We start from the raw sequence: 14,543 nt of genomic DNA on the forward strand, positions 1-14,543 counted from the left end.
CGAACCGAACTGAACCGTTCCCAAACCGAACCGAAACAGTTTCACCGGTTTTTGGAACACTCCTAGTCTGTGTTCCCTTCTCAGCACCAAGACTGTATAAGACGTGTGTCTAGCGTTTAAAGTATAATTCGAATCATCGTAATGTGTGCAATGCTCTCCCACTGGGATTCGAACCCGGAACCACGTGCACCAAAAACGGGCACACTACACACTGAACCAGTAGGAAGAATAAGTAGGAGGAGGAGGAGGACTGGTAGAGAAGAAATATATACGTGAGAATTAAAGTATTAGTAATAGACCTATAGCAAGATTAAATATACAACACTCCTATTTTTAAAGTATGAGACGAGATAAATATTCAAAGTAAGGGCATTGGGGCATTATTTAGGTATGTTCATATCAATAGGTACGCGACGAAGAAATATCAATTTTATAGAATTTTTTGCTGAAATTTTTGAAATCGAATTCTGAGAGTATTTTTACAACGTTTTCTTCAATGTTGTCTCTAGTTATAACATTATTAAAATAGTGATCCTACAACTGTAACTTCATCCTTTATATTAAATGTATTAAAACATTATTTATCAAAAGATTTCTTTTACGGCCAACCTCTTGATACGTTGGGTGGAAAAGAAGCAAATGGGAGACTTCCCTTCTACGTATATGATCCTTTGAACCAGGCCGAGAGTATGGTCGTAGAAGAACACATAACAATAATGATGGTACTTGCTTCTTTCAATGGAGACAACATAAATCATCATTAACGCCAGTTTTGAATCACGAATTTTAAAGATTGTCATGATTTATTTGACGTAATTTAAGACCACATAATCAAGCAACTTAAAGGAAAAAGAAAAAAAGAAAAAGGAATTACATTTATCTTAGCAAATGTTCTGGACACCCATGAACGCTGTTATTGGTAATAATATCCAAAAAAGTTACCACGTTATTAGTGTATAAGTGCATACATCTATCATGTAAAAAATAAGTTAATTTAGGATTTTTTTTACTAGCTAATACAAAATGACAAACACAACTCATTTTACCAAACATGAGGGTTACATAGAGACATTAGAAGTTATTGTTCCGATTTTGGTTCCCCCATATATAGAGAGATATCCTTGTGTATTGTGTTACATTTCCCGTTCTTGTTGGGATGACCCACAGGGGAGATGTCTTTACAAGGTTTTTGGGTCTTGTGACTAACCATCCCTCTGTCCTTTCAAAAATCTCTCTTACTGTCTCCCCCCAAACACATCCCTAGTGATGTAGTGTGACGATTTCATTTTCTGCAGAACAAAACTAGCCCGATTCAAACAGGAAAACATAAATCAGATTATACATTTTAAAAAAAATAATAATAGCAGCTAACAAAGAGGGACTACAATTCTTTCTAATAAATGCAGAGAAAAAATTTAAATCGCATTACTAACTTGAAGAGGTAAAGGGGGCAAATTTCAACAAGAAAGACTAACATTATTTTACAGTATATATATATATATATGAAAAACTGTAGATGTGTATTGAATTTAAACCAAATACTTATTAGTAGAAGAGTGACTCATTCACACGGAAAGTTCTGGTCAGGCATGAATACATGGAGAAAAATTATTTCCCCTGACTGGAATGAGAAAACAGTTCTACACTAACAACATAGATTTCTCTTTAGCCACTCTGAATTGTCTCTCGACAAATCAACTGTTAGCCTATAACTATTTGCTTCTTTATTTCCGTAATTGTGGGCCGCGGTGGCTAAGCGATAGGATAGACGACAGTCCGTATATTTTTTTAAAACAAGATTGTGCAGTAAAGCGTGGTCATGAAGTAGGCGTGCCTCTAATTGGTGTTTTCTGACTGTTTTAGGTTTTACTCACATTTGTTTGGTAACATTAGTTGACATTGTCTGATAAGAAAATGGTATCAAAGACACTGTTGTGATACAGCAGGATGGAGCACCAGCGCACTTTGCGATTCACGTGTGCAATTACCTGAATCAGACGTTTCCTGACCGCTGGACTGGAAGAGGTTGTGCATCTTCTCCAGCTCCCTTTGCCTGGCCTCCAAGAAGTCCCGATCTGACTACACCAGACAATGCTCTTTGGGGTTTCATAAAGCAACAAGTAAAAAAAAACACTCAATATCACACAACGCAGGAATTACGAGCAGCTGTAGAACACGTCTTCACCCTCATGACTCCGGAGTATCTCCGCAAAACATTTCGAGAACTTGGCGCAGAATTCAGCTGTGTTACGACATAGATGATGATCATACCGATGTTTATGACTCTTAAGACTTCAAGGTAACTGTGTACAGACATTCTACCATAACTAACACTATACTGTTAAAACTAAAGGGGGGTACGCCCACTCCCCTATACAGCATATTAATATTTTGTACAGGTTAATAACTTACCTTTGATTGCTGGAAGAGGACTGTGGTGTTGGTGACGGCACCCGAGGACATAGGATAGGAATCGGCGTTGGTCTTCGCCTAACCATTCCACTATGTCGACTGCTTCTACTATTGGATTCCATACTTTCCCTGCAAACAAAACGATCAATAACTAGTGATTAAAAAAAAAAAAAAAAAGGAAACAAAAAATATAACAGGCATATGGCATAACCAAATCTGACTACTTATCGTATTTATTTTTCTTTTAAACAAATCCAGAAAAAGTATTTTGATCTTAGGAATGAATTTCGTTCGGATTATTTTCTCAAAAGCGATTCTAATTAATTGTTGTTATATTTCTCGAACAAATACTGGTTTATTGGAGCTTTTTCGAACAAAGAATTTCGAATCATCAATCTATTTTGTTTATATTTCACAAATAAATATTGGAAGTGTGCAAGAGCTTTAAAAAAAATCCATAACCGTTTCTAATACTTTTACTTTAGCAGCACCAGAGGCGCACTCAGGGGGTATCCACATATTTCGGACTGCGTCTAACCCTAGTGAATCGACAAATATTTTCTTAATAAAACTATACTTCCTTTGACAGAGAAATGATTGATATGCCCTAAAGATTTGATCCTACAGTAAGTCTGTATTCTTTCTTTTCTTATGAAAAGAATTGAATTCTGTCATCTTTTTTGTAAGAATACATAGATGAAAGAACTTGAATGTTACATGTACTTATCGTTTCCTCGGGCATATAATAGATCATACAATGCTACATGAACGGAGTGTTATCAACGGCGCCGAATTTCCAAAATTTATGTGGGTGCATATCAATGGCGGGCCGTGTTACCGGTATGTTTTCAGGGGAGTCTCTATATTTTTTGATTGATTTCCTTTTAGTTAAAATCTTTTATGAACATTTTCATAAAATGTTGTGCTCGATTGGGAGGCGATAGACTGTTTAGGAGATGTTTGAGATTTCAGGATCTGTTTGACTTATTTTTTCTTATTGGCAAAAGCCATATTATGATGCAAATAATCAAAAGTATAGATTTTAACAAATAGTAACGTGGATTCTTGGAGGCCGATATTGAAACCTTTTACTGGTTCTTAAGCCACATTGCCACGTTAGAAGAACTTGTAGGTCATTAAAAAAAAAAAAAATCTTGAAACCCTACCATATTTCACCGTGTACACATAGTCTTGAAAGGGTCATAAAACCTTTTTTTTTTTCCATCTTGCAAGGAGTTGAACGATGCGCAACTTGCATCGTCTTGCTTCCGACGAATTGCATCTGGGACGTCTTGCTTGCTACCTACTATCGCCCTCCCGCTGACATAAAAGAAAAATCAGTTTCGCCGCTTCCGAAACAACGGATTCTTTTGGACAGGGAGAGGAAGTGCGCCAAAATACACGTTTTTAATCAGGATGTTCACTGTTTGTCCACTAGAGTGCAGTGTTGCATATGTGGAGAAACCTTTCTTGCTTTCAAGAAGTTGTAACATGTAAAGAGTAAATAGAAAGATCAGGTTGCAAAGTTTTTTTTTTTTTTTTTTTTTTTTTAATGACAGGTACACCTTGTCTCAAAAAGGTTGAGCGCATTCTTTACTGGTGTTTTGAAGCAATAATTTTCTAAGTCCAGCTTCGGGTATCTTCGGGAAAAAGTAAGCCAGGTTCGAACCTCCAAGCCAGCCTTTGCAATCGGGAAAAAGTTTGCAGATTTGTTTTTCTTCTTTTAAATATAATAAGACTTGTTACCAAGTGTTTAAAAAAGCAACATTGATTGAAATACTTAATGATACAATATTTCGAAACTTTTTTTTTTTTTTTTAATGTCAGCACATGCTTGTTTGTCATTTAGCTCTCCATACGTAATGGAACATTTAAATACGTTAAAGAATCTTTCCATATGTAAAAGAATGCTCAAAGTTAAGAAATAGAACATAATTATCGCCTGAGTACTAAAATAAAAGTTAAAGTAGAACAGAAACAGCGTTTGTAATGGATATGAATGTCATAATTATCTTGAGATCCGTTATACATCGCTAGAAGCATAATTCTAGAAGTCCTTGTGCTAGCTCATTGGTAAGCTGTCGGATTTCAAATCTTAAGGTTTTGAGTTCGAATCCCGTTTAGGTTAATCCTTTTTTAAAATTATATTTTACGCAATGCATGAAAAATTATATAAAATAATTACATTAGAATACATAAGTTGTGTATATATAACATAATCATTGCAGAACATAGTAATTATTATGTTTAAAATATAACATCTGAGATAATTTTCACAGTAGGTCGGTATTATATATGAGGATGTAAATACAACTTAAGAAACTCGTTCAATAGCAATAAATAAATCATGTAGTGTATTTATTTGCAGCTATTTGTCATATAGAGGGTAATTCTCAACATTCATAATACAGAATGTCATTTATGTTCTTGAAAAGTTATTCGATGCATAAACAGAAGGTATAAACAGAGAATCCAAAGTCGAAACGCTCACAAAAAAATTCATGAACCCCAAAGGTCACGTGAGCAGACTGGAATTGTCCTTATGAAGCATGCCACAGCAGAAAGTCTTTACATAGATTTCCAATTCAATTCCTGATATATGCTTTTGCAATGTAGAAGTGGTGATGCCTTCAGTCGCCCTCTCTCGCTCGCTCGCTCGCTCACTCTCTATTTATACAGAATATAAAAGTGGATTTATGTGTGTATTTCAACATAATTCTGATATATCTAGAGCAATTTTAACTATATTTCTTACAGTCTGGAAAAAGAGTACTGTCGGGATACATATCAAAAATGCTAGAAACGGGTCGATATTAGTATCGAATCCATAGTTTCGTGGTCGCTTAGGTGAATGATTCTACTTTCAATTCAAGTCCAACTAAGCTCCCATTAGCACCCAGGGTGGTTACGTAGCGACATAAAGATATCGAAATCATTCGATATTAGAATCGAATCGTAAGTTTTCAGCGCCGCTAACAGTGCAGCATTTCCCATTAGTCCACAATAGTCCACATTTCACATTAGTCCCATTGCCTAGAGGGCAACATATTTGCAGAGTGCAAAGTTTAAAACTTGAATAATATTTTATTTTTTTTCCGTATGAAAAAGTTATAAATCAAGAGCAAATATACTACTTCACGAACAATCCTCTTTTACTATTCTAATATGTTTAATAATAGCGTAAGAAATCTAATAGTAATTCAGAACATGTTTCACAGTTGTTATTTTTTGTTACATAGTTGTAGCTGTAGCATGTAGTGAGTGGAATTTAACTGTAATAAATTCACTAATTAACCATATTCGAATTAAGTTTTATTTTTAAGTTCGGGATGAAGGGGCGGAGAAATATGTAGTTATTGGGGGCACCGAGCTTTTCTACATTTTACTTTCAAGATCTCCATTTTTCTTTTGTCATTTGTTCCTAATAAAAACAGTTCAGTCACTTTTGGATTGTCATAGGATAGTAGGAGTTGGATTTTGGGGTGCAGCCTGTGAGATTCTAGAGGAGCTAACTGCTTGAAAAAGTATTTTTGAATCATCTGTAACATATGAAATAAGGATATGTATCATAAAAAATTGAAAGTAACTATGTCTGCGTAATCATCACGGTCAAATTGCAAAGTCAAATAAATTGACGTTTGGTATATAATCAGGCTCCAATCCCAACTGGGAAGTTATCGTACGCGTGTCACTTTCATTATAATACATATCCTTAGGGGGAGTAGAAGTCCGAATTTTTGCGAAAAATTGAGTTGAGTTTAGTTTAGTTTAGCGTCCCTTTCAGCAGCGAGGCTATATGAGACGTGGACCTACTGATTAACGTGGAATCCGAACCACATGAGCGAAAAATTGAGTATCTCACAAGCCGTTCAACTGAGAGCTGAAATTCAGCATATAACTCTTTATTAAAAATAAAGAGAATATGTCCTGGCATTTTTTGAAATTATCTTTTATGAGCGGGGGGACGGGGGTGCATTTTCTATATATTGGAAATTGGTAGTGGGTTGATTTGTAAAAATAATCGAAAACGATTGATATTAGTTGAGAAACAAATTGAGTAATGCAAATTAAAGTTCTTTTTGAATTTTATACCCACTGCTTTCTATTTATAATTGCTGAAGCTGGTGTTTAATATATGGAGCGTTCCGAGCATAAGGCAATCAAGCCATAAAGTTAGAGAAAAATGGCCATAAAATTTGTATTCTAAACTTAATTACATGGGCATTTTCAATTAGTACGGCATGCTTAATTATATAGAAAATTAGTTTCCCTCTCTCTCTCTCTCTCTCTGGTTTTTTTTTTTTTTTTTTTTTTTTTTTTTTAACGTTGGTCTACTTTTCCTTGATTTGAAACTTTCAAATTTCACCCTATTTTCTACTGAAATGTGTCTGTAAGGCAACAAAGAAATAATTATATATGATAAATTTAAATTCATTTTAATTTGGAAGATGAGAAAAACTTTGCCATTATATATCGTAAAGGTCAGACCCACCAGTATTGTAACAGAGAGGTGCTTGAGCCATTAACGGTAGAAATTCAAACTCCGGTAAGAGATAATTTCACAGTCTTGTTTTATTACAAGTGTAACCTCTTTAGCCAATTGAGAGGAGGACGTGGGCCATCGGTCAGAGTTGATGTCGATGGGTTTTGGTGGGTCGGAGTTGGTCACAATGGTTCAGAGTGGTTCATAGTTGGTGGTGGGTCAGAGTGGATCACGATGGTTGATGGATCAGAGTGGGCCAATGGGGCATTTGGGTGGTGGGTGATAGTGGGTCATGGTGGGTCGTGGATCAAATTTTCATTGACCCACACCATCTCTGGTTAAAATTGTACTAAAGATAAGAGGCACCGAAGATGCATGTCGGCTATTATGCTCAAATTTTGCTTATGGATAGTACTCCACCAGGAAGCAATAAATCTGAAACGGTTCACGGTATCACCTTCTAGAACTCGAGATGTAGGGGTTTGTCTGATTGGCTAAATTAAGACGTCAATGATTTATCCTTCAACAACCAAGCTTTTTATGATCGTTTCCGTGGGGAAGTCAGAAGAACACGTGCCTAGTAATCGTAATATTAATAGTTTGCGTCCACCCCGGGTATTTGTTTTGTGTTTTTTGATTCATCTAAATATAAACAAATCACACATATAGGCATTTTGACATATTTTGGGAGAGTAATTTTGTGGTTCGTTGGCGTTTCATCGCGTCTCTGCTGCTGGTAGTAAAGTTTTCAAAATGGAACTTGGGCCACCACGGATCGTCGCTGCGGGGCCACCAATTTCTGGCGAGAGGTCAATAGTTGACCATCTGTAGTCCACCGACGCTTACAGCTTAGAGTAATGAACGATGTCTTTGCCTTGTAGACTTCATGACTACCGACGTCGGCAGTCAACTAGCTTTTAGTATTCCTTTACTAACCATCTATTGTTCATGTTTGTACATGGTGTTGTCATAATAATAATAATAATAATAATAATAATAATAATAATAATAATAATAATAATAATAATAATAATAATAATAATAATAATAATAATAATTATTATTATTATTATTATTATTATTATTATTATTATTATTATTATTATTATTTGTAGTAACAGTAGTATAATTGATGATAGAATAATTATTGTCTATGTATTGTCTAGGTAGGACTATACACAGGATTTTGCTCGTTTTGGTTCGACTTGACTCTAATCCGAGTCGAGTTGGAAGATATTTTTCGCGCCGAGTCCAAGAGTAGACCTCAAAGATGTCTGTTTCGAGTCGAGTCGAGTTTCAAAGAAAAGTCGTTCGTGCCCATCCCTACTAATGAGAGCTTAATCGGAGTTAAGCGAAATTGAAAGTCTCACTATTTATCTAAGCGACCCCGAAAACTATGAATCTAATATCGATCATTTTCTAGCAATCTTTTATATGTATCCCCCTCCCATTCACCATAGGTAACCCGACAGCACTCTTTTCGAAACTATAAGAAATGTGGTTAAAATTACTCTAGGCCAGTGGTTCTCAATCTAATTCCTATCACGATCCCCTTTTATCACACGCTCTTGCCAGCGACCCTTTTATAATTTGTTTTATAATAAGCTTGTGTGGGATTTTTAACATACCTATTTCTATAATAGTAGAATCCATTTTTTTGTTTATAGTGAACAGTGCCATGGAAAATCAGCGCCCGGGGCGAGAGTATAGTACGATGTCACCGTATATATGAGTGACGTCGACAGACTAGCTACGAAGCGCCACCATGGTTGGCACGAAGCTCAATAACATTTTCAAAATAAACCCTACCTTTCCTTAATTTTGAGCACATTTTATTACGTTTTTTCTTCTATTTTACACATGTGCACATGCACTTTCCTAACATGAGTAACACACTTCCTCCAAAATGTGTGGCCCCTTTTTTCGGCGCCCGGCACTGACAGTGGATACAGTAACTGTAATATATATATTCCCAACGACGAAGGTGCTGGTTCAAGATGGATGTTAAACTCCTTCATTGAAGAGGTCATTAACGTATCCGATCTAAGCCCACAACTTCTTGACCAAATAATAGAATGATCATGCGACAAGTCTTTGCAACTGTTTTTTTGTAACGAAGACTTGGACAAGTTCTGCCTGATGAGGAGAGAAGAATATCCTGGTCTGGGGATTGCTGTTTTAAAAGTAATAATTCCATTTGCTATATCGTACTTGTGCGAAAGTGTGTTTTTTATGGTAAACATTAAAACAAAGATAAGAAATCGTTTATCAGTTGAAAATGGCTTGATAATGTTCGTCATGAAGATTGAACCGGACATTGCTGAACTAGTGAAATTACACCATGCTTAGGTGTCTCATTAGGTTTTAATTTTAATTGTATTTCAATGTGCAGGTTTTGTTGCATGTGTATTTTTCTAGTATTTCTATATACAGTTCTCATTAGTTTTATATCATACCTCTTTGATTTAAATTCATTTTTAAACAACTCTACTAACTAACTCTATGGCCTATGGAACCCGGAGGTTCAATGCCACGTTCACAAAAGCTCTACACTGACTTCTATCCTTAGCCAATTGGATCCAGTTTCTACTTTGTATTCGTATCTCAGCGAAATCCATCTTAATATTGTCCTCCCATCTGCGCCTAGGTCTTCCTAATGGTCGTTTTCCGATTGGTCTTCCACTCAAGATTTTGAAAGCGTTTCTACTTTCTTCCATTCTAGCTACATGACCTGCCCACCTAAGCCTCCTAGACTTGACGACCCTAACAATGTTGGGTAAACCGTATAAATTATGTAGTTCATCGTTATGAAGTTTCCGCCATTCCCCATTTTCGTTCCCCTTGGGTCCGAATATTCGTCTAAGGATCTTGTTCTCAAATACTTTCAGTCTATGTTCTTCCCTCAAAGTAAGCGACCATGTTTCGCAACCATACAGAACAACAGGCATGATTATCGTTTTGTATATTTTAAGCTTCAAATTTCTCGACAGAATTCGCGACGACAAGACTTTGAACCGAATAGTAACACGAATTCTACACCCTTTGAAAATGTTCAGTAGACTTATTTTTTATTGTTCTTTACAGTGTGTATAAAAAACAAAAGTATGCCTATCAGAACAAAATTAAAAATAATATTTAAAAATAATTTCTGGTATTAGATTCTAACTATATTTATCTCTTCCGCCTATCTTCGCGATCCCCTAGGGGCCGCGACTCGCAGGTTGAGAAACCCTGCCCTAGGCATACATGAGTTATGTTGGAACATACATACATACACTTTTATGTGTATAAATGCAGATAAGAGAGAGTTGAGAGAGAGCGATTAAGGAATTACCGCTCTCAATCTCTTCACTTTACTTTTGCGATTCGCGAATTTCTTACGTGACAGTTTGGGGCTAGCTAGTTTTTTGTCTTGGACCACGATCCGATTTTCGATATGCTCTACCTAAGTGCTGTAATGCGAATATTGAGAAGTTATCTGCGATGAAAGTAGCTGCAAATAAATACATTACATAACTTATTTATTGCTATTACACGATTTTTTAAATTTGTATTCAATATTCACACATAACACACCGACGTTCTGTCAATACCTCAGATGTTATATTTTAAAGATAAGAATTACTTATGTCGTGAAATGATATGAATATATATATTCAACTGATATATACAACTGATGATATGAATATATATATTCAACTGATATATACAACTGATGAATTGTAATGTAACTATTTTACATAATTTTCATGCATTGAGGAAAGTAGAATATCATAAAAGAATTTCACCTGAACGGGTATCGAACTCACGATTTAAACGCTCGGTGGTGTACCACTGAGCTAACATGACTGCTTTTCGGAAGCTGCTTCTGAAATATAACTGAGCTCATACGTAAATGCTCTTTTCCGTATGGAAATCACAATGACGAAACGAGAGTGTGAATACATAGTCTCGAAATATTGTATCATTAAGTATTTCAATGTTACTTTTTTCTACACTTAATACCATTTCAACATGTCTTATTATATTTAACAGAAGGAAAAACATATCTGTACATCGTTTCCCGATTACTAAGGTTGGCTTTGGAGGTTCGAACCAGCAGCTTTAGTTTACTGTTTTCCGAAGATACCCGAAGTTGGACTTCGAAAGAGTTTGTCTCAAAACAGCTATCATCATATCGCTCAATCTGTTTGGTATATGGTATATGTTTTTATACGTGTAAAGTCAGTATAACAATTCATTCTTTAAACAGCTTTTCGTATGTATTAATATTCCTTTATAAAAACTGTTTTTGATATTATTATTACGGCACACCATTTTCAGATTTCTTTCGCGAGTCGTTGACCAAGTCGTTCCCCACCAGCGTTGCCAGACTCACAGCTCGGAATTATTCCAAAACCTGATCGAACTTATGCTAGATTCGGTCAAATTATGCTAGATCCTCATAATTACTAATTCAGGAGTTTAAAAAAACGAAGTTGAGATACGATAACGTAACTTAAAATACACAGAGAGCAAGAATGCAATATTTCACGCACCAAAATTTTAACTCAGCTAAATTAATGCAGTCGTTGCCAGACTCAATGGCGTATATATCGTATAAATGAATGCAAAGTTTTTGTTTACATATTTTGAAAGAAAATTACTTCGCAGCATAAGGGGAGTTGGGAATCGTCTGCTAGGGGGGGGGGCGGCAGATTTTTGGTCGGTCTCGGAGCTGTCATTTCAGGAATAAATATGATCATGAAGTCAGAAATAAAGATGGTGAAGTTGTCAAAAAGTTGGGAGGAGAATGGCCCCCATAGCTCCGCCCATGCCTCGGAGTTAAAGGATTAGCAAACCCTGGGTGGAGCCACAAAAAATCCCAAAGACGTTTCGAACTTACTTCGGAAAATAAGACTGCCTGTATGGTTTACCGACTGTATGAATCAATGGAAGAGGATACATTTCTGCCGTTCTTTTTCTTCCCACGACCAACTTCTTTCTCATCTCCAGGTTTTACGGCTTTCTGATAAACTTGCTGAAATTGTGCTAGATTTGGGCAGGATGCTAAAAGCAAGATGCTAGATGCTAGAGACATGCAAATTATGCTAGATCTAGCATCATTATGCTAGATCTGGCAACGCTGTTCCCCACAATAGGCGTGTCGTGCAAGTAACCAATCACACGTCAGGTACTAGCTTTTACCTATTGCTTCCTTCTCACAGCTCAGAACATTGGTAACTATGGATAGACGTACAGCAGTAATTACTTTATGGGAGTTGGAAGGTTATTCTGCAACTGCAGCTAGCAGGCGAGTAGGTGTCCCGGCCTCTACAGGAAGGCGATGGAATCGGAAATATGGTGCTACAGGTCAGACTGATAATTTACGATCTCCTGGTCGTCCGCATGTGTCAACCGAAGCCCAAGATGCGAGATTAGTAAACGAAGCCCGGTTAGACCCACTAAGGACGTCTAGACAGATAAGGGAAGTTTCTCTCTTTCCTGGTAGAAAGCATACAGCTCTGCGAAGGCTTCGTCATGCTGGGTTACGTGGCCGTGTTGCTGCCGTGAAGGAATAACTCTCAGACGACCACAAAATTTACCGTCTCGCGTTTGCACAGGCGAATGTGGGTCTCAATTGGGAAAACGTAGTTTTCTCAGATGAACCCATATTCAAAACATCAAAGGAGGGACTCCGTTTTGTGTATCGTCCGAGAGGCACCCGATATGACCATGGATATGTGGCTGCTTGCAATCGCAGTGGCCATGTATCTATTTTATGTTGGGGTTGGATTTCCAGTCGCGGAGCAGGACAGCTTTATAGAATTGAAGGACATCTGGACAATGCTCAGTACTTAGACATTATCAGTAATATCATGGTGCTATCTGTACGAGTATTTCAGCCTGATGGTGTAATTCAGTTCCAGCAATACCAGTCGCCAATACATACTTCCCGTGTGATTCAGGAATGGTTCGCAGGGCATCCTGAGATTGATTTAATCGACTGGCCGCTCGTGGAGCAGACCTCAATCTCATGGAAAATATATGGGCAGAAGTGAAGCGTACTCTAAGGGAAAGTTGCCCTGAGGCAGATCCACCAAGAACTCAGGATGACCTGTGGCATCTTGTTTCCGAAGCATGGCTGGAGGTAGGGGAAGGAGATAGATTTGTCACCCATGTAATAGATTCCATGCCCAGAAGAATGGAGCGTGTAATAAATTCAGAAGGGTCTTGGACACAATATTAATGTCCCCGCCTTAACTCCCGAAAACAGCCCTTTTCAGGGCTACCTAAACGCTTCTGAAAATATTTCTAGAAGTAAACCACTCCTTGTATCCGATTTCTGTGCAATCCTACTAACAAAAGAATGATTATTAGCTGTAGGCTTTGAACTCAAGACCTCTTTATTGGCAAGTCCGTACTCTACCAGTGAGCTAACATGAACACGCAAACCCAACCTGAAGAAACACGACTTTCAATTTCTGGTATTCGATGACAATGATGCTCATATACTTGGCAAATGTTGTATTCAACTTGGGATATTCCGCAACACACACACACATAAACAAAGCGAAAGAGAGAGAGAGAGAGAGAGAGATATGAATATACAAAAGCATATTCAACGTATTCGAATGAGACTCTAACTAACGACATTCCGTTCTAAAGAGAGTTTGTGTTTCTTCCCGTGACGTTAAGGGGATTGGGAAAAGTTATGTGTCTTGAAGCAGGATACGACTTTGGATACTCTGTTTATACACTTTCTATATCCGTAGGAATATTTTGTATTTCACGAATGTAAATGACATGCTGTAATGAGAATATTGAGAAGTTACATCTGTATGACAAATAGATGCAAATAAATACACTACATAACTTATTTATTGCTATTGAACGAGTTTCTTAAGTTGTATTTACATCCTCATATATAATACCGACCTACTGTGAAAATTATCTCAGATGTTATATTTTAAACATAATAATTACTATGTTCTGCAATGATTATGTTATATATACACAACTTATGTATTCTAATGTAATTATTTTATATAATTTTTCATGCATTGCGTAAAATATAATTTTAAAAAAGGACTAACCTAGACGGGATTCGAACTCTCAACCTTAAGATTTGAAATCCGACAGCTTACCAATGAGCTAACGCAAGGACTTCTAGAACTATGCTTCTAGCGATGTATAACGGATCTCAAGATAATTATGACATTCATATCCATTACAAACGCTGTTTCTGTTCTACTTTGACTTTTATTTTAGTACTCAGGCGATAATTATGTTCTATTTCTTAACTTTGAGCATTCTTTTACATATGGAAAGATTCTTTAACGTATTTAAATGTTCCATTACGTATGGAGAGCTAAATGACAAACAAGCATGTGCTGACATTAAAAAAAAAAAAAAAAAGTTTCGAAATATTGTATCATTAAGTATTTCAATCAATGTTGCTTTTTTAAACACTTGGTAACAAGTCTTATTATATTTAAAAGAAGAAAAACAAATCTGCAAACTTTTTCCCGATTGCAAAGGCTGGCTTGGAGGTTCGAACCTGGCTTACTTTTTCCCGAAGATACCCGAAGCTGGACTTAGAAAATTTTTGCCTCAAAACACCAATAAAGAATGCGCTCAACCTTTTTGAGACAAGGTGTACAAGATT

At 36.6% G+C, this 14,543-nt stretch overlaps 1 protein-coding gene across 1 annotated transcript in view; it reads right to left on the reverse strand.

Moving 5' to 3' along the window:
* Positions 1 to 14,543, reverse strand: part of LOC145685971 (uncharacterized) — a 1,426,958-nt gene that overhangs the window by 1,282,959 nt on the left and 129,456 nt on the right. The window contains 1 exon segment of the mRNA XM_081758763.1: positions 2,413 to 2,541. Coding sequence (XP_081614889.1) covers positions 2,413 to 2,534 — 122 coding nt within the window. The 5' untranslated portion in view covers positions 2,535 to 2,541.

Source organism: Thermobia domestica, chromosome 5, assembly GCF_964235325.1.
Source record: "Thermobia domestica chromosome 5, izTheDome1.hap1.1, whole genome shotgun sequence".
Taxonomy (NCBI): domain Eukaryota; kingdom Metazoa; phylum Arthropoda; class Insecta; order Zygentoma; family Lepismatidae; genus Thermobia; species Thermobia domestica.